Here is a 19,407-nt window from a genome sequence, read left to right as displayed (position 1 = left end):
CTGTGCATTTACACTTTTTGATTTCAACACGACATCCCGTTTTGATCATGAGCCTGTTCAGTTCACCATTGGTGGCACTTGGTTTAGGAAAATACCTACTTTAAATGAAGTTTCCGTGAGATCAGTTTTATCACAGTAACATTAAATCTGTCAGACAGAAAAAGAAATTGGAAGTCAGCAAAATGTAAAAGAAATACTGATAACGGGCACTAATGAAAACAGTGCGTAGGTAGGGGGATTGCGTGGTTTGCCCAAAAGAAAAAAAGTATCGTGAGCACTATTTGCATAAAAATATGGTATTCCTTGTGTGGGACTGTTTGAGAGAATGCAGGACCTGTACAGTACAGGGCATTTAAGAATTCCTGACCCTCACCTACTAAATTCCGACATTCTTGTGCCACCCTACTTCCATTATCAGGAGAATCAAAACACAGCTGAATGTCTCCAGATTGTGTGTGCGTGCATGCGTGCGTGGGCGGGCGTGGGGGAGATAAGATGGTGGAGGAATTACTCCCACACCTCTGAGTTATTACGGATGCTGTTGCTCCATTTTATTTTGATATAGTAAAGATTCTTTTAATCTGAACGTCTAATTGTTTTAAAATAGAGTTAAAGAAAGAAGATATTTATGCAGTAGAGATTGTTGGTGGTGCTACACGAATCCCTGCAGTAAAAGAAAAGATCAGCAAATTCTTTGGTAAAGAACTTAGCACAACATTAAATGCCGATGAAGCTGTTACTCGAGGCTGTGCATTGCAGGTAAGTTTTATTTATTTTACAGGTAGCCATGTATGGGTCATTGTAATAGGATGCCAGTGGTTTATGTATCCAATTAATAACCTGAGATTACCTCAGGGTGTTCTCAAGATGTAAGATTCTGAAACTTGTTTTAGAATTGATGGTCGTAAAAGGAGTTGCACTCTGTTACATATAGAAAGATAAATTCATTAACTAGGAAAATGGATTAACCCTAAGCCTGAAATACTACCAGAATTTGGCAGATTACCTGTTGTCTGTGTATGTGAAAATAGTATTGTGCATCAGTTAAACAAGCGCTCAGGTTTATGGAAAAATAAAGAATAACTAGATAAGACAGACAATTTAACATAGATGTTCGTAGAACTGTTTATTTAGACAACAGTAAATTATCAATGTAACTATTTACGGAAGACCATTCATAATGGTTGTCTGAAATTGTCATTTCTAGGTCTAGTGATACTATCAGTTCATAATGTCTGTACTTATTAAATTGAATTTTAACGAATTACTGTTCTAGTGTGCAATATTATCGCCTGCTTTCAAAGTCAGAGAATTTTCTATTACTGATGTAGTACCATATCCAATATCTCTGAGATGGAATTCTCCAGCTGAAGAAGGGTCAAGGTAATACACTTATTAATAATTTTTTACTTAGGATTAACTCAGTGTTAGTCTGAGCAATATGTATGTGGTTCAGCTTGCACAAATTTGTAATATTTTGTCATAGTGCATGAAGCAAAGTGTGTATTTTCATCTTCAGAATGCATAAATTTGTGTCCTTATTTAATTTGCTATACTTGATCTTGCTGAAGTCCTTGGTGCCTTTTATGTGCTGATTCAAGTGTGTGTGTGTGTGTGTGTATATATATATGTTTTTTTCTTTTTTTAACTGATTTTGTGTATATAAATTCTCAGAAACTCTGGTAATCTGGAATTAATGTCAGTTGGAAAGAGAAAAACTAGAGTTACACAGTAATTGGAAGCTTAGAATATATGGGAAAAAATGTTAGAATTATTCCAAATTTTTGTTTTTGTCCTTTTCCTTCAGTGACTGTGAAGTCTTTCCGAAAAATCATGCTGCTCCTTTCTCTAGAGTCCTCACCTTTTATAGAAAGGAACCTTTTACTCTTGAAGCTTACTATAGCTCCCCTCAGGATTTGCCCTATCCAGATCCTGCTATAGGTAAGTAAAGAACTGGGGAGGGGGAGACATATATGTACTTGGAGAACTGGGATAGCAGAAAGTGCAGACACAATATTTAGAGATGGATACTTGAGATCACAAAAAAAAACCTCTTCCAATCTTGTTACCAGGTTCATAACCAGCTGATGGTCATTATTTTATTGGATCTCCCATTGTGTGGGCAGAGTTTCTCAGTTAATGCACATTGTGGGTCTACTTTGTGTAGAAGGTGGTGCTAGAACATTGTAAGGAGTTAAATTGAGTTCTGACCCTAGCATACCGTTGTAAGATGTATATTGCAAATTATTAGGGAGATGTGACATAGTAGTAATACATCATAGATTTTGGATCAGTGTGGACTGGAGTCTTTTATAGACTTTGAGAAACTCTTAAAATCTGCAAATACTCCCAGTTGAGAAGAGAGAGAAACCAGAGTTTCATACCTATAGACCAAGAACATGTAGGTAAATGAGAAGAGAGAGAAACCAGAGTTTCATACCTATAGACCAAGAACACGTAGGTAAATGAGAAGAGAGAGAAACCAGAGTTTCATAACTATAGACCAAGAACACGTAGGTAAAAGTATTAGGAATATCCTGAAAAGAACTTGGGAACTGTGGAAAGTTAACTTACTCTTTATTTACTCATTTGTAAAATGGAAATGTTAATTGCACAGTTGTGTGAATTAAAAACGTAAGTAAAACCCTGGAGCAATAACTGGATCTAGAAATGGCAGTCTCCTGATAAATGACAGTGTGGATGCATTGGAGGTTTTCCAGCAGAGGAAAATGTGACTAATGTCTTTCAGGAGTTTATCTGGCAGTAGCATATAACGATCAATTGGAATAAAAAAGGACTAGGGGTTTACAACAATAAAATAAAACTAAAACAAAACTGAGTCTTTGTCTAGAAAGTTTTACCTATTCAGTTCAGCCTAAGTCTATTAAAGTTTTATTTTTCTTTAAAGATAGAAGGAATCTGTAAGAAAACTGTTCTGAGGCATCAAATTGAATTATAGTGTTTAGAGAGGAAAACAAGTTGTAGGTCGTCAATAAAGTGGAAGGATTTTTAGCATCAAAGGCATACATTAAAGTGCCAGTAAAACAGTTCACAGGCATTTTTCTGAAACCATCAGAAATGAGCAAATAGATTATGTACTAAGAGGCTCGTCACAGTATTTTCTGTAATTACAAAATCACTGGAAACAACCCACATTTCTAAAAATAGGAATTCGTGAAATAAAAATCATTATGTGGCCATTAAATTATTTTACTGATATGGGAAAATGTGATATATATCATTAAGTGAAAAAAAAAAGTTTATAATAAGTATGGTATAATGCAATTTTTGTAACAGTTTTTTGAAATATAGTTCATATACCATGTAGTTCCCATTTGGAGTGTACAGTTCAGTGGTTTTTGGTATATTCCCGGACTTGTGCATCCATCACTTCAATTAATTTTGGAATACTTTTCATCACCCCAAAAAGGAGCCCGGTACCAATTGACAGTTACTCAGTATGATACAATGTTTATTAAAATAAGTAGGTGTGGTATATCCATACAATGAAACTTTCAGCAATAGGAAATACAGTGTTGATACATGTTACAACATCAGTGAAGCTTGGAAATGTGCTGAGTGAAAGAAGCCAGTCACAAAAGACCATATATTGTATGATTCCATGTACATGAAATGGCCAGAATAGGCAAATCTGTGGAGACAGAAGGTTGATGAGTGTTTACTTATGGCCGAGGTGCAGGGAGGTGATGGGGAAATGAGTGATCGTTACTGGGTGTGGGGTTGCTTTTTGGAGTAATGAAAAAGATGGTGGTGATGGCTGCACACACAGCCCTGTGGATATAGGAGACCAATGAATTGTATATTTTAAAGTTGTGGATTGTATATTGTATCTCAATAAAGCTGGTATATAAAAAAAAAAAATGTAGGCGTACGTTGGAATTGACTCCATGGCAACTAATAGTAAGAACAGGTATATGCATAGAAACAAATCTGGAAAGACAATACTAAAAACGTTAACATCTCTGTGAAGGTATGATGATTTTGGTTTCTTCGTTTATTTTCTAATTTTTCTACGGTGATCACGTGCTATAATTGCATAGTAAAGATTACTTTTTTTTTTTTTAAAGAAGGGACTGAAGGAAAGGAAGAAATTAGATATTTGAGCCCATATTTTGGGACAGGAAAGTGAGTTTGACTAAATGTATGAGAGGAAGGAGAAATCTGATAATTTAGTAAGATGCTAAGAGTACGTACTTTTCTAACTTGAAGTGGCATGTTAGTTACTGACCTGTCTTTGAGAAATGGACATAACCCAGCAACGTGGGCGTATGTTTATGTTTGAATTTGTTGTCTCAGGCTGTGTTCTCTTCTGTTTTCTCATTTTTCCCTAGCTCAGTTTTCAGTTCAGAAAGTCACTCCCCAGTCTGATGGCTCTAGTTCAAAAGTGAAAGTCAAGGCTCGAGTAAATATCCATGGCATTTTCAGTGTGTCCAGTGCTTCCCTAGTGGAAGTGCACAAGTCTGAGGAAAATGAGGAACCAATGGAAACAGATCAGAATGCAAAGGAGGAAGAGGTAATCTGGATATTTCATATATTACGTTTTAGGGTGTCTTGTCTAGAAATTCTAGTGAGTTGGCTGGGTACCAGGGGAGGAGCATTGTGACAGAGCTGCACAGAGTTGGTTTGTGTTCTCTTCTCCCACTATGGGTGATCCAGCAGAGAATCTTTATGTAGAATTTGTAGGGAAATGAGACATAGTTGGCTCTCCCCCAAGCTCTCCAACCAAACACTTCCCAACTTGAGTTATCCTTGATTCTATCTGGTTACTGAAGAATGGTGAGTCTAAACTGATTACTTTCTCAAGTAGAATTGTACACTTAGTTTGTTGGAATCGTGCAACGGGTCTTGTCCCTTACTGGGCATCAAAATCACCTGGAGAGTTTTATAAAACTACAAATGCTTGAGCCTCAGCCCCATAAATTTTGTTTGAGTTGGTCTGAGCTGGGCCCGAGGTATCAGTAGTTTCAGCAGCCTCTCAGGTCATTCCAATGTGCTGCAGGCACTAAGAATCATGGCTTCAGAGTTCCCACAATCTTATCACTTATTTATTATTATTGTCAGACTTTGTTCTTTTAGCTGAATATTCAAGGTGTTCGTTTCCCCTTGTGTGTGCAGTGTTTGCACCTTAAAGGATGAAAAGACTGATTTTAGAACGTCTTGGGAAAGTTAAGACTTTTCAGAGTAATCTACTCAAGAGGTGGCTTGCAGAAACTCATGCTCCCTACAGATTAGATTGTGTTATGTTGTTACATGATGCCACGTTATGTACTGTGAATACTTTGTGGTTTACAAAGTAATTCTGTAGTCACTCTTGTTTATATAAGGGTAGGCAAGTATTATCATCATAGTACAGATGTATTAACTGAGACCCAGAGAGGAAAACTTCCTGCTCAAGGTAACGTGGTATAGCTGGGATTTGAGCCTCAGTTTTCTGATTGCTGATAGTTAAGCAGGATTTCCAGACCATGTGACGTTGCCAGTATGTGATAAAGGTTGTTTAGTCTTTCACTGGCATTGCCTAGTTTCAGGAATTGATGTGTTTTTCAGAAGATGCAAGTGGACCAGGAGGAACCACATGTTGAGGAGCAACAGCAGCAGACGCCAGCAGAAAATAAGGCGGAGTCTGAAGAGATGGAGGTATGGGTTGGGTTTTAGAGTACGAATTGCAGTGTCTTTTATGGGTTGGGCTTTAGAGTATGAATTGCAGTGTCTTTTAATATATACACGGTTCTGGCTGAAGAACTGTGTCTTGGAAGATAGCTACATTAGGAATTCTTTCGTTTGAACAATTTTTGAACCAAGATTTTGTACTGTATTTGGAAAGATCACCTTTGAACTTTTCTAGTTGGTACAAGGGAAGAAAGCTCTCAGGAGGTCTCTTTTAACTAGGCCAGTGATTGGCACATGCTGGTCTCTGAATGGCTGCTACTAATAGTTACTCTATGAGTAATTTATTCTTTACCGATAAATGATGAGATTTAAAATTTTTTCAAATTTTGTCACCTCTCAAAAACATGTCTTTTTGTCAAAGGATATTTTAAATAATAATGTATTTAAATGTTTTGTAAATATACATATTTATCCCAAGCATTTATTTAAATGAATACAGTTTAATGCTTTTTACAAACCTGTTCTTTAATTTTAACTATTGTGTTTTTATGTTTAAATTTGTTTTCTGCATTTATTGCAAGTTATTTATGAAATCGCAGGTTATTCATGAAATAAAACCCTCTTAGGTATTTCTGATTGTTGTATTTTTAAGTTTAGCAGAGCCTTAAGATGCCTTATGTCTGTTAATCCATTTTCAGTCAGTTAACAAATTTTAATTGCTGTGCAAGTAGTTTAAAAAAAAAAAAAAAAATGAACAAAGGAAATGATTCCCACAGAAGCTTTAGTCTGCTAAGGCCTTTATCAGGATGGAAAACCCTTCATGCTTTTGGGTGGGTTGAGGACAGCAGCGGGGGACGGAAATACTTGTTTTCCTGTGTATTTTGTGAAAGGTGGGGAAAAGACTGACATTGAGCTGTGGAAAGTTTCTAAAAAAAAAAAAAAAAGGTTGTTATTTAGGCTTCCATGGGATGACTCAGGAATGTATTGCTTCTACGGGAAATGAAATACAAACAAGAACATAAATTTTCAGCATCCGACTTAAGATGGGGAAATAACTGCAGTCTTGCCTCATAACATAATAATAAAAAAAAAGATATCTTTTCTAATCTGTAACTTGGGGGGGGCTTTCAGAGCATAAAAGCAATGAAAATAATAATGAAGGAAAAGATGGATAGATTCTGCAATACAAACTTGTATTGACAAATAAGATAAAATTTGAAAAAAAAACTATAAGGGTCAATTAATGGGGTGAAAATCACTAAAATCCTAAGAGAACAGTGAACAAAAGATGACTAGGTAGTTTGAAGAAGTAAGCATGGTTGATAAGTGTATGAAAAAAGGTATAGCCCTAAATAAATTCATAAAAAATCAGAGAGGTGAAGTTAAATGAATTTGCATTGCTGACCAGGGTTCAGTGAAATAGGTTCTCTTACTCCTTATGAAAATGTAAGTAGTGACATTCTGGAAATCACATTGGTAATATATTATTGATCCATAAAAATTTCAGACTCTTCCCACTAATTTCATGTCCATATCTGTATGCTTAGATAAGAGACCAAAATGAGAGAAAAACAGTGACTATTACATATATGAATTGTGAAATTATAGAAGGTTGTTTTATTTATGTATTTTTATTGTCCACATACTACAAGAATTAGTCCTCAGATATTTAGATCATCAGATATAAGAAAATAAACCAAGTTAATTAAAAAGCAAAAACAGCTTTTGAAATGTGAACTATTTGGAAGTTTAAGATAGTCTGTATATGTGTTTGTTATTCTTAATAATTTGTTATTTTAGACCTCTCAAGCTGGATCAAAGGACAAAAAGATGGACCAACCACCTCAAGCCAAGAAGGCAAAAGTGAAGACCAGTACTGTAGACCTTCCTATTGAGAATCAGCTATTATGGCAGATAGACAGAGAGATGCTCAACTTGTACATTGAAAATGAGGTGATTGAAGTCTCTTAAAACAATAAGCTAACAAATTAATGTGACCCTACTGTTTAGACTCTGTGCCTAGTTACCTTGATGCACTTTTGGCTGTTTGTACTTTGAAAAAATAATTTATGGATTTTGGGGCGCTGCAAGGACAAGTTTAAGTAGTGGATCCCATAGTTTGTCAAAATTCCTTTATGATGGTGCTGTGCCTCCATTGCTAGAAGCTCTGTTCAGAGATCTTTGACAGTATGTCTTTGGCCTAAGGGAGGCATCATTCGCCAGAGACTGGGGGGTGTTTGAGGTTTGTAGTGAGCTATGGGAGCTGATCAGCAGAAGAAATTACATAGTACTAATGGTAGAGCTATTTTCTTTCCATTTCTCTTTTGCCACTCAATGGGTAAGTGTAGTAACTTTATTATGGTGAAGAAGGAAGCCTGGTGGCACAGTGGTTATGAGCTCGACTGCTAACCAAACAGTTGGCAGCTTGAATCCACTAGTCACTCCTTGGAAACCCTATGGGGTAGTTCTACTCTGTCCCGTAGGGTCGCTATGAGTCGGAATCAACTCGATAGCAGTGGGCTTGGTTTTTGGTTTTGGTTATGGTAAATGATGCATGGTTTGGGACCCTGTAATACATTTATTGAATTAATTGCTACCTATGAAGTTTCTTATCAGGTATTCACTGGCTCTTAGAATAGTTTTGTTTTACAGACCTTTAGCATTTATAGTATATAAATTAGTTTAATTTTTCTTGGTATTCCATAATAAATAACAAAGTATGCCACATTGTGACATTGAGCCATTAGAGTTCTCTTGTCTTAAGTTCTTTTATTCTTTTGGGTTTGAATTTCTACATCTTGATATTTCTGTCACCTTTTTCTAAGCATACAAAACCTTGACTTCTTGATCTTCACAATTCGCCAAGAACTAATGCTTCCAGATCTCCTTCCTTGAGTGACTCACAGAGTTAAAAGAATTTGAGGAAGGATTATCTACTTTTATAATTAATATTGCTTAGTATTTAAGAAGAAATAGTCTCAGTTGTACTAATGTCTAAATAATTTATTGTGTTCTTAGGGTAAGATGATCATGCAGGATAAACTTGAGAAGGAGCGGAATGATGCGAAGAACGCAGTGGAAGAATATGTGTACGAAATGAGGGACAAACTTAATGGTGAATATGAGAAGTTTGTGAGTGAAGATGTAAGTATGTGCTCTGATGTACTGACGTACGATGTATTTTTGGGGAACATCTTTAAATGTGGTAGAAGGGAAGTCTGCATCTGTATGTACACAGTAAAATTATTAAATGTACCCTCTTTTTGGGGGGGGTGGGAAAAGTTTTTATATAATTTCATTTTGTATTTATTAGCACAGCATCTCCCAAGGGTTAGTTGTTGTGCATGCTTTTTACATGTCGCTTTTTGTGGGGGAGGTAATATTATTCTTCATTACTAAGTTTTTATCTTGAGAGAAACATTGATTTTTACAGCACCCGTAAACAAGTTTGTGAGGCATACCATTCTGAGATTCACCGTACTTTTTTTTGGAATGTTAGAATACTGCAGCATCACCTGCATTACATAATAGTTACTGAAGACAAGCCAGGCTAAAACAAGGGTAAAAATTGCAGCTGAGAATATTTATAGCAGCACCTTTTAAAAGGTAATTTTATTAAACCAAGTCATTGTATTTGGTCATTTTATTGCTACAGCAAAACAAGGCCATTAAAGTATAACACTTTTCCTTCCTGATTTTAACTGATTATCTCATTCTGCTTATACATTTCAAGTTTAAATGGCAAGGATAAAATGTTTACCAAAAGAGCACTTTTTTTCCTCCCTGTAATCATGATAAGGAGCATAAAAGAAGAGAATCCTCTGTTTATCAGGCCCATTCCCTTTGCATTTGCCCGCTCAGACTTAAGTCTTACAAAGAGGCAACAAAAAGTAAGACAGAAGCTTAATGGTCACACAAAAACTACTGATAATACTGGTACACATCACTTTTTGACAGATTTGCATGCTATTTTTTAACTAACTTTTTTTTAAAGATCAGCTCACTTTTTTCTTGATGTTTACTTTTTAAAACTCATTTGGTTTTGAATGCAGTTTAATTCTGAATTTTCCAAACATATCTTGAAGCAGGGAGAATAATATTGTAAAACCCCGTGTACCCATCACTCAAAACAATTTGCCAGTCTTGTTTTATGTATTCCTATCTCCTCTCTTCCCCCTATGTTTTAAAGCAAATCTCATATATACCTTTGCAGTCTGTGCCTGTGACTGCACCGGTGATTCGTTTTTTTTTTAAACTGATTTTCGATTGACTTGATTAAAAAATTGTGTTTATCTTTAGGATCGTAACAGTTTTTCCTTGAAACTAGAAGATACTGAAAATTGGTTGTATGAGGATGGGGAAGACCAGCCAAAGCAAGTTTATGTGGATAAATTGGCTGAATTGAAAGTAAGTGGCTCGTCCTTTCTGAGAGCAGAATCTGAGAGCAGAGGGGTCCCAAACCTTTGCTGTAACTTCCAAGGAGAGTATCTCAAAATTGGGAGGAATCTCATGCTAAGTAAAGAAGACAGTCTGAAAATGATATTTAAACAACCGTGTCCTTTATGACTTAAGCCTGTTAGCTCTCTCACTTTTAAAACCTCACAGTAACAAGAATTTTTCTGAAAACTGAGTTTATACTTAACTGTTTCACTGATTTGGAGATAGAGTGCCTTCTTGATGTCAAGAGATAAAAAGACTAGCAAGATACAGTCTCCATCCTATAGACACTTGAGGTGCAGTTGTCACAGGGCTGTGTATTCTCCATAAAAGCATCTAGTTTTGTATTGAAGGAAGCTGATTGATAAAAGTACAAAGAATTATTTAAAGTTGAGGCCTTTTGTTTGGAAAAGGATGCAAATGCACAAGAAGTTTTTACATTTCCCTTTAGTTCTAGCTCTGGATTACTTGGTTTCTTCTGGAATTGGGCCATTATGACTGACCTCTTGAGTGGAATAGCTCAGAGGCAGAGCTTTCAGTTCCCTATCATTCTGGCAAGACTGTTGCAGTCCTTCCTGTTGTGTTTTTAATTTTTTTTATGGGAATTGTCAAACACACATGAAGGTAGAATAACAGTTTCAACTGTTACCAACTTAAGGCCAATTTTGTTTCATCCCTGCTACCTCCTACTCCCAGTTATTTGAAGCAAGTCCCTTATGTTGTATTTAAACCATAAATAGTTCAGTATGTGTTTAAAAGAGAATATAACCTGAAGTACCATTAAAACACCTAAAAACTTCCTTTATATCAGCATATATTTATGTTAAGTTCCATTTGTTCATAAATTACTACTTTTCAGTTTGTCAGGATTCAGATAAGGTCCATACATCTTGTTGCTTTATCTCTTAAATATGTGTCTTTAGTTTTCCTTCCATTTTTTTTTTCTTCCCTTATTGATGAGTAAACTGGATCATTTGTCCTGTAGGGTTCTTGTCCTCCATCTGGATTTTGCTGATTTTTATCTGCGTGATAGCCTTTAACATTATTCTGTAAACTTGATGGTTAGATCTAGAAGGTTCATCAGATTCAGGCTTTAGTAAGTTTATTATTTTAATTTTTGGCAAGAGCCTGGGTGGTGCAGTGGTTAAGAGTTTGGCTGCTAGCCAAAAGGTCGGCAGTTTGAATCCACCAGCCACTCGTTGGAAACCCTATGAGGCAGTTCTGCTCTGTCCTGTAGGGTCGCTATGAGTTGGAATTGACTCAGCAGCAATGGGGTTATACCACATTGAGTGTTGTGTATCTCTTGTCAGGAGGCATCTAGTTTCTGGTTGTCTCCCCACTGTTTTGAGAACTAGAGCTCTTCTCAAGTGACAAATTGAAGTGGCTCAACATGGAGCGATATTGAAGTGTACTCTCATAGCCAGCCTGAGGCAGCCTTGTATTTCCAGTGGGCTGGGGAAAAGTATTCCACCTATAGCACATGGGGATTAAATGTACTTTAGTCCATAATCAGTCTTAGTAGAAACAATGCTACTTTGATAATTTAAGCTGAAGAATTTGTATATTCTCTCTTCTGTTAAGAATCTAGGTCAACCTATTAAGATGCGGTTCCAGGAATCTGAAGAAAGACCAAAATTATTTGAAGAACTAGGGAAACAAATCCAACAGTATATGAAAGTAGTCAGCTCTTTCAAAAACAAGGTACCGTCTTTGTTTTTCCTACTCTTATTTTGGTAGTTAAATTTTGGGGCATCACATAGCAGCTTTTCTCTTATTTTCCTCACATATGGCTTAACAGTGTTGCATTCGTTTTGGATGATAATGTAACACACAAGTTCTGTAGAGTGTTATTAAGAACCTGGAATTTGCTCCATTTCTTTATGAGTTGGAATCTGGAATGAGCAGTATGGTTCAATTTCCTTCTCTGGCTTTGAAATACTTCTTCTGTGTTTTGACTTAATATACTGTATCCTGGTCTTTCTGAGAATGCATCAGGCATGTAATTTGGTTTGTTATATGTAAATGTAGGACTGTCTCAGTAGTAAACTACTTTTTGTTTGAGCACTATGTGATAAACACTCTGTAAATATATTACCTCATTGAATCCACAGGTGGTGTATCAACGTTTATAGGTAACTTCTTTAAGCCCCAGTTTCTTTAAACAATGCCTGGTTACTGATAAGTTGGCAGAGCTGGGATTCAGCCTGAGGTCTTACTCTAAAGTTGGTGTCATAGTTATCTAATAAATGGAAACCCTGGTGTCGTAGGGTTAAGTTCAATGGCTGCTAACCAAAGGGTTGACAGCTCGAATCTGCCAGGTGCTCCTTGGAAACTATGGGGGCAGTTCTGCTCTGTCCTGTAGGGTTGCTGTGAGTCCGAATTGACTTGATGGTTTCGTTTTATCCAGTAAGTGCTACTGTAACAGAAATACCACAGGTGAATGGCTTTAACAAACATTTATTCTCTCACACTCTAGGAGGCTCAAAGTCCTAATTCTGGGCTCCAGCTCCAGCGGGAGGCTTTCTCTCTCTGTCAGCTCTGGGGGAAGGTCCTTGTCATCAGTCTTCTTTGGTCTAGGAACTTCTCTGTGCAGGGATCCCAGGTCTAAAGGAGGCGCTCCACTCCTGGCTCTTCTTGCTTGGCTTTAATGAGGTCCCCCCTCCTCTCTACTCGATTCTCTTTTATATCTCAGAAGAGATTGATTCAAGATACAGCATAATCCTGTAGATTGAGTCCTGCCTCATTAATATAACTGCCTCTAATCCTGCCTTATTAACTTTGTAGAGGTTAGAATTTAGAACACATAGGATAATCACATCAGGTGACAAAATGGTGAACAGCCACATAATACAGCCACATGTTCCTATAATACATGGGAATCATGATCTAGCCAACTTGACACACATTTTTGGGGGACACAGTTCAATCCATAACAGTTTGTGTTCCTAATCACTCCACTGTACTCCAGGTTCTTATGTATTATCAGTGTAAGAGACTTCGTGATAAGTTGAGCTTGTATTTTTTATAATTTTGTTTTTATAAGACCTCTTTAAAAATTTTTGACTATTGTTGGTTCTGAACTAGCATACCTAAAACCTCAGCTAATGTAATTTTTTTGCGTTGTGTAGTTATCTTCATACAGCTTCGTATAAAGCATGTGCACCTATTTATACTGATGAAGTGTTTTAATCACCACCTTTTATATTTTCTTGGCCTTTAAATCATTTTCGTGAATGTTTTAAAAATTGGGGTTACTTTCCCTTTCTTCGATTTTTAAGGAATTGAGTGTCTGTTTACATCATGAGGCTAAATGTGCTCCAGTTTTTGAAAGATCGTAACTTTTTGAAAGATGCTAAAGAGCTAGACAGTATTTGGGTAGGGAGACTGTCATCCTCTGAAGCTTCTACCTACCTGCTGGTTGTAGGAGGACCAGTACGACCATTTGGATGCTGCCGACGTGGTGAAGGTGGAGAAGAGCATGAATGAGGCCATGGAGTGGATGAATAACAAGCTGAATCTGCAGAACAAGCAGAGTCTGACCATGGATCCAGTTATCAAGGCAAAAGAGATAGAAGCTAAAATTAAGGTAATTTAATATTAGCATATTATTTAATATTCCTTTGTTAATATGTTATCTTTTTATTAGTAGTCCTCAAAGTGATATTTAGGAGGGAACTTTATTATTGTGTTTTAGGGGTTGGGAATGGGGTGGGCGAGGCTAGACTTGGGTTTAGCATGTCGTATAAAATTGGTTAATTTATAAGAAACAACAGTTTTTCTCTCCTACCATTCCAGGAGCTGATAAATACCTGTAGTCCTATAGTTTCAAAACCCAAACCCAAAGTGGAACCTCCAAAAGAAGAACAAAAAAATGCAGAGCAGAATGGACCAGTGAATGGACAAGGAGACAGTCCAGGGCCTCAGGCTGCTGAGCAGGGTACAGACACAGCTGTGCCTTCAGATTCTGACAAGAAACTTCCTGAAATGGACATTGATTGATTCCAACGCTTGTTTATATTAAAACAGACTATTATAAAGCTTTAAGTTGTCAACTTTGTTCTAAATATCAACTAGAGCAAGCAGATACTAAAGATTTCTTAGTCAGTTTTTAGGGGACTTCAGGGGAGGGGATATAGATAATGTTTGGAGCATTTTTGACTTCTAAATAGAGAGATTAAGTGCATTGTATCTTTTTTCATAATGGTACTATTTAGAAGCTCAGTTAATCTTACTGAGTTTAAGCTTCACTCCTTTTAATTATGCTTCTAAAAAAGTTTGTTTTGGAAAGTTGAGCTATAGCAAAAGCTAAAGCTAGCTGTCAAGCAGACTTTTCATTATGACATATGTGGCAGGAGCTCTAATTGTGTTTTAGAATCTGTTGTGGAAGTTGCCACAAAGGCTCCCTGCCTGGTGTGGGGATAGGGTTGGGCGGGGTGGGTTCTCCCTCTATTTCTTGAGGGCTAGAGCATGGCGTGGCATGGCATGGATTAACATAGAACAAAAAAGGTGTGCTCTGATCTTTTGCGCACTTCACCTTCACTCCCCCCCTCCCCCCCCCAAAAGAGCTCCCTTTACAAATGCCATGTGTTGCTTTTGGGAAAATAAACCCCCTTACCTGAAGCAAATCATTAAGTTTTTAGACCTGGAGGGTATTCCTTGAAAGTATGTTCACTAATATCCTATACATCAAAGTCTAAATAATTTTCTCTTCAGATGGTTAGAACCGGATGATGTATTGTTGGATATAGGCGTGGTGATTTTAACTGAGGAATTGATCCTTGTTAATTACGGCGTAAAGGTTTGTGTCCTGGTCGGCTTATTCAGGTGGGAGGTGTTCTGTGTAAATTTGAAGTCTAGCTTCAACTCCTAGGACAAGAGTTAAAAGTTGTTTTTAGCTCATTCACAGTCACTTGTGTGTTAAGTGTTAAAATCTGTCACACATCTGCCAATTTGTGTTAAACAGCTGACAGATCATACAAAAAACAAAGATACACTGGGTCATACTGGATGAGTCTGAATTTAGTGTTAAAGAAGCGCACTGCCCGATGTTAACACCACCTCCTCCTCATAGCGCACCCAGTGTCAGGTACACCCAAGCATTCCCTGCCCTTTGGGGCAGCATTGATAGGAATGAGGCAAGTTGGGCATCTGTTAACACTGGTATTAGAGGCCAGAGCTGGTACCTACCCTAGAAACTGTTATAAGCCTTATTGAGTACGTTTTGGATCTTTGTAATAATTAATGTTCTGTATAACAGAGTGCCTCTCTGTTAGTTTTGGCCTGTGTTGTTAGAAATAAGATCATGCCTTTTATATTTAGCATAAGTTTCTGTCTGTCTCTACGCTGAAACATTTTAGGGTGTTAAAAGCCCTAAAGTGCTATAAACAAACAGTGCTTAGTTAGAGAGGATTAACTTGGAAGTATGTATATGTTGGTATGGAAGCATGCATGGAAGCCTGCGTCATCAGGACTGGGGCCCTGTCCTTAGACCATCCTCTATTCATTCTCTGGCTGTCACGCTTCAAGAGTTCAAGCCGGCCAGTGGCTACTTTGAAGTGCTGGCTGCAGGATTAAGCCAACTCTGATGCAACTGACTCAGTTCTTAACGACCATTTCTTCTAAAACAAACCTTTTTGTTGGGGGGGGGGGTGGTGTTTGGGTGCTGGGATGGGGGTGAACTTGAAGTTTAAAGTTAGAAATAAGATGATGTGGTCTACTTGCTCTCTGTTTAGACAGGCTGTAAGACCAATTGGATTTTCATGGAGGCCAGGTTAGAGTGTGATAATTGTGTGCATTTATTCAGGTTGCTATCCAAATTGGTTTGTAAAAGCTCCAGGTCATGTTCTTACACTAAGAAAAATACTCAGTAAACATGAGACAAATTTAGAAAAAACGAATAAAAGAAACCTGTCTTACACTGAAAGGAATGGATTCCTTAATTTCATGAAGACTACTGGGGTGGATGTGTGTGTGTGTGTGTGTGCGCGCACTTGTGTGTTTTCAATAAAAACTTTTCTCTAGAATTAAGCCCTCTTGGCTGAACTCCAGTTTACTTTTGTTGTAGATAGACTTCCAATCTGAAGGAGAACAATCAAGGCACTGCTCTCTGGGTGGCAGAAAGTTGTGCTTTTTCTTTATTTCTTTTAGAACCTTCCTAGTTGAGCCTTGGCCCAGTTCCTCTGATGTGGGAGTTCTTATCTTGCTCCTGGGACTGGGCCTTATTTTGAGGATTTGACAGTAGCAGAAAGACGGTATGGCCACATAAAGGTAAGTGTCAGGACATAACCTGCGAAGAGTTACGGCCCAGGACATGGCCCAGAGTGTGCTAGTTACACGTGTCACCACTGTGTGTGTGGGGTGTTTGCGTGTGTGTGTGTGTATGGCATGGTGATGGCTACTGAAAGGGAATGAAGCCATCTAAAGAGACCTTAACTGTACAAGGCACAAGGAAGGGATGGGCCAGGGGCCCTACTCTCTGGACTTCTGCCACTTCCATAGTCCAGGTGCTCTTCAGCTAGGAGGAGCTTAGCTGCCAGGGCCTACCAACAGCCTATTACAGCCACCTTCAAGAAACCTGCTGGCAGTTTGGTTTTCCCTTGGGCATCTGGTAAGGTTAGTGGAAAGCCTGGGACCAGCCAGCTAGTGACCAGCCAAAGCATAGCTATTTTCACAGGGTGTTAGGATCACCTAGAAAGAGAGTAGCCACCTAGTTTACCCAGGAAGACTACCAGTGTCCCCGAAAGTCACTGGGGAAGAGGGTGTTGGGGTCAGAGGAAGGGCTGGTGTGATGGTTTTTCAACGGGGCAATTTCTGATCAATGTGAAGAACTTAACAGAACTCGGTGAGGATTCCAGCATTGGCATCAGAGCAGTGGCCTTTGTGGTGCTTGTTCAGCATGAATGTTCCAGCCACCTGCTGAGAGGCCGGGGGCTACTTTGAAGTGCTGGTTCCAGGATTAAGCTGATGCTTATGTTTACTGTCAGAGATGGTAGAGTTGATGGGGAGCTGAGAGATGGGGTTTCTGGTAAAGGGCACTGGGGTCTCTGGGTCTTTGAACCTGAGAGTGACACAGTAGGAAGGCACATGTAGCGATACGCGCAGAATGAGGCCTGAGGGAAGTTGATGGTGGTGAACTTTCATTATAATCCATGTTGGAGAGGATGAGCCAAATGAAGGAGGAAATGGCAAGTCTTGGTACATGGAGGAAGAGGGAAGCGTCAAAAATGGCTCAACACAAAACTAAACGCTTTCTGGAATAGTGATGAACACAATGGGAGACAGGCTGAGTTGAGGGGATGGTGTTTTGTTTATCTGCCATTTAGTAATACACTTCTCTGTACACTACACGTATTTAAAAGTTTTCGTGGTCCCAACAAAAAGGCGTCTGTTACATCTTTACGTGAGAAAGATTACGAAACAGTATGCACAACATCCCGCTTTACACCAGGAGATACGCTTGCATAAAAAACCGGAAAGCTGTTCTTGACATGGTTTCTTCCTGTTGGTTGGATTGTGGCCAATTCCTGTTTGTATATTTTTGCCTGTGCTTATTTTCTAAGATTTCTATAATGAGCATTTATTCCATAATATTAAAAAAGCTAGAAGTGTATCTTAAGGAATAGCTTGAAGGTTTCAAACGTGGAATAAAAGTTGTGATAGATAGGAGCTTCAAGTTTGTAGTAGTCAACAGAGATGTTGGTGTGCGTTGGGATAACGTTTGGAAGTGGTACCAGATGGAGTTGAGAGATAACTGGAGCTCCATGTGGATGTGTAAGGAAGCCTCTTGGGGAAGTTCCCTGGTTTGGGGAATGAAAGGTCACGTTTGAGGGTATCAAGAAGTGGAAACTTTGAAGGAAACAGGAGAAGCTGCTGAGAGAAATGATGAATGAGGCATGATTGGAAGTTTGAGAAATGAGAGGTGGCAATGGCTAGCAGGGCTAGGTGCCGTGGGGGCACTCTATAAGGGTAGGAGCTAGACTTCGACTTCAGAGGTTTCAGGTAAGGCACAGTTTGAGAGCTCTAGGTCAAGAAGCTTGGTCTGATGGAAATGAGGAATCAGCTCGGGGTTCGGGGAAGGGGTTGGCAGCATCCTGGGCTCCCAGGCCTGTGTGTATATGGGGGTGGTTCCCACTGGCTCTCTGGAGTTGTCTCTGCATTTCCTGAATGGTTCTCCCTTTGCTCTGGCTGAGGCAGCCTTGGGCCATGATCCTCAAAGCCCTTCACTGCTCTTGTGACCTGGATGCTGCTTTTTGCAGAAGATACTGCACCAAGTATAGAAATGAAGGAGGTGACCTTTTTGCTTAGGCATCAGTCTTGGGCGTAATGGAAAAGTGGCCTAGTTGTAGGAGCAATGGGTAAAGGAGGGAGTACCGTAAGGGCTAGTTCTATCCTTCTCAATCCAGTTTTGGCACACTCAGGACAAGTGGACTGGGGAATGTTTACGCCTAACTTCTAAGTGGATTTGCCAGGTTCAAACCCAACAGAACATGAGAGACTATGGAACAAATCTGTCTTGGAAAAAGTATAGCCAGAATGCTCCTTGGAAGCAAGGATGGTGAGACTACGGCTCACATTCTTTGGACGTGTTATCAGAAGGACATCATGCTACCCGGTAGAGGAAGACTCTCAAGGAGTTGGATGACACAGCTGCAACAACGGGCTCCAACATAACAATGATCATGAGGATGTCACGGGACCTGGCAGTGTTTTGTTCTGTTGCATAAAGAGTTGCTATGAGTTGGACCCAGCTTGAAGGCACCTAACAACAACATGGAAAGCTGTGTTTGTCTTGGGCTTTTTTCATTAGTTGTGTCTGGGTTTACATCCTTTGGGGACCAAGTGGACTGTTAGATTTGGAGGCCTGGCTCGATGGAGAGAGAGTGCACTGGAACCACTTCCCTTATCACGCGTTGTTTTATCTCCATGCACCTTAAAACTTTAAAATATTCTGGCCTACCATTTAGTTTAGGCTCAGCTTATGCTTGGGAAGAGAAAGCTGAGAACACTTGGAAAACCATCTCAGTCACCCAGCTTCCAGGATGTAAGTCTCAGCAAAGTATTTCTGAGGATGACGTGGATCAGTAGATGTTTCAAAAGTGGATGGCCCTTGTGACGGTACTTTCTAGCAGTGTCAGTGGGGAGGCTTCTAGGACCCATGAGGACCAGGTGAGCTGTGGTTGAAAGGGCTCAGAAAACAGGCCATGCAGTTATAAGGGAAGTTCTGGCCTGGGGTGAAGGAGCCTTTCCCCTGTGACTGGTCCTGTCCTTGGCTACACCCCACGGGGTCTCTGCCTGGTTCACAGCTGCCTAAATAGAGCCTGGCATGAAGCATAGAACCTA

The 19,407-nt window shown here is 38.9% G+C and overlaps 1 protein-coding gene across 1 annotated transcript in view; it reads left to right on the top strand.

The window, feature by feature from the left end:
• Nucleotides 1-14,106, top strand: part of HSPA4 (heat shock protein family A (Hsp70) member 4) — a 47,000-nt gene extending 32,894 nt beyond the window's left edge. The window contains exons 9-19 of the mRNA XM_049872404.1: nt 608-759; nt 1,277-1,383; nt 1,808-1,941; nt 4,353-4,534; nt 5,569-5,658; nt 7,432-7,584; nt 8,650-8,775; nt 9,931-10,038; nt 11,650-11,769; nt 13,493-13,654; nt 13,864-14,106. Of these exons, the coding sequence (XP_049728361.1) occupies nt 608-759; nt 1,277-1,383; nt 1,808-1,941; nt 4,353-4,534; nt 5,569-5,658; nt 7,432-7,584; nt 8,650-8,775; nt 9,931-10,038; nt 11,650-11,769; nt 13,493-13,654; nt 13,864-14,067 (1,538 nt within the window). The 3' untranslated portion in view covers nt 14,068-14,106. The remainder of the gene's footprint in view (nt 1-607; nt 760-1,276; nt 1,384-1,807; nt 1,942-4,352; nt 4,535-5,568; nt 5,659-7,431; nt 7,585-8,649; nt 8,776-9,930; nt 10,039-11,649; nt 11,770-13,492; nt 13,655-13,863) is intronic.
• The last annotated feature ends 5,301 nt before the right edge of the window (nt 14,107-19,407 follow it).

This window comes from Elephas maximus, chromosome 2, assembly GCF_024166365.1.
Source record: "Elephas maximus indicus isolate mEleMax1 chromosome 2, mEleMax1 primary haplotype, whole genome shotgun sequence".
In the NCBI taxonomy this organism is placed as follows: domain Eukaryota; kingdom Metazoa; phylum Chordata; class Mammalia; order Proboscidea; family Elephantidae; genus Elephas; species Elephas maximus.
Note: the sequence above shows the minus strand (reverse complement) of the source record. Positions and strands in the feature narration are given on the sequence as shown.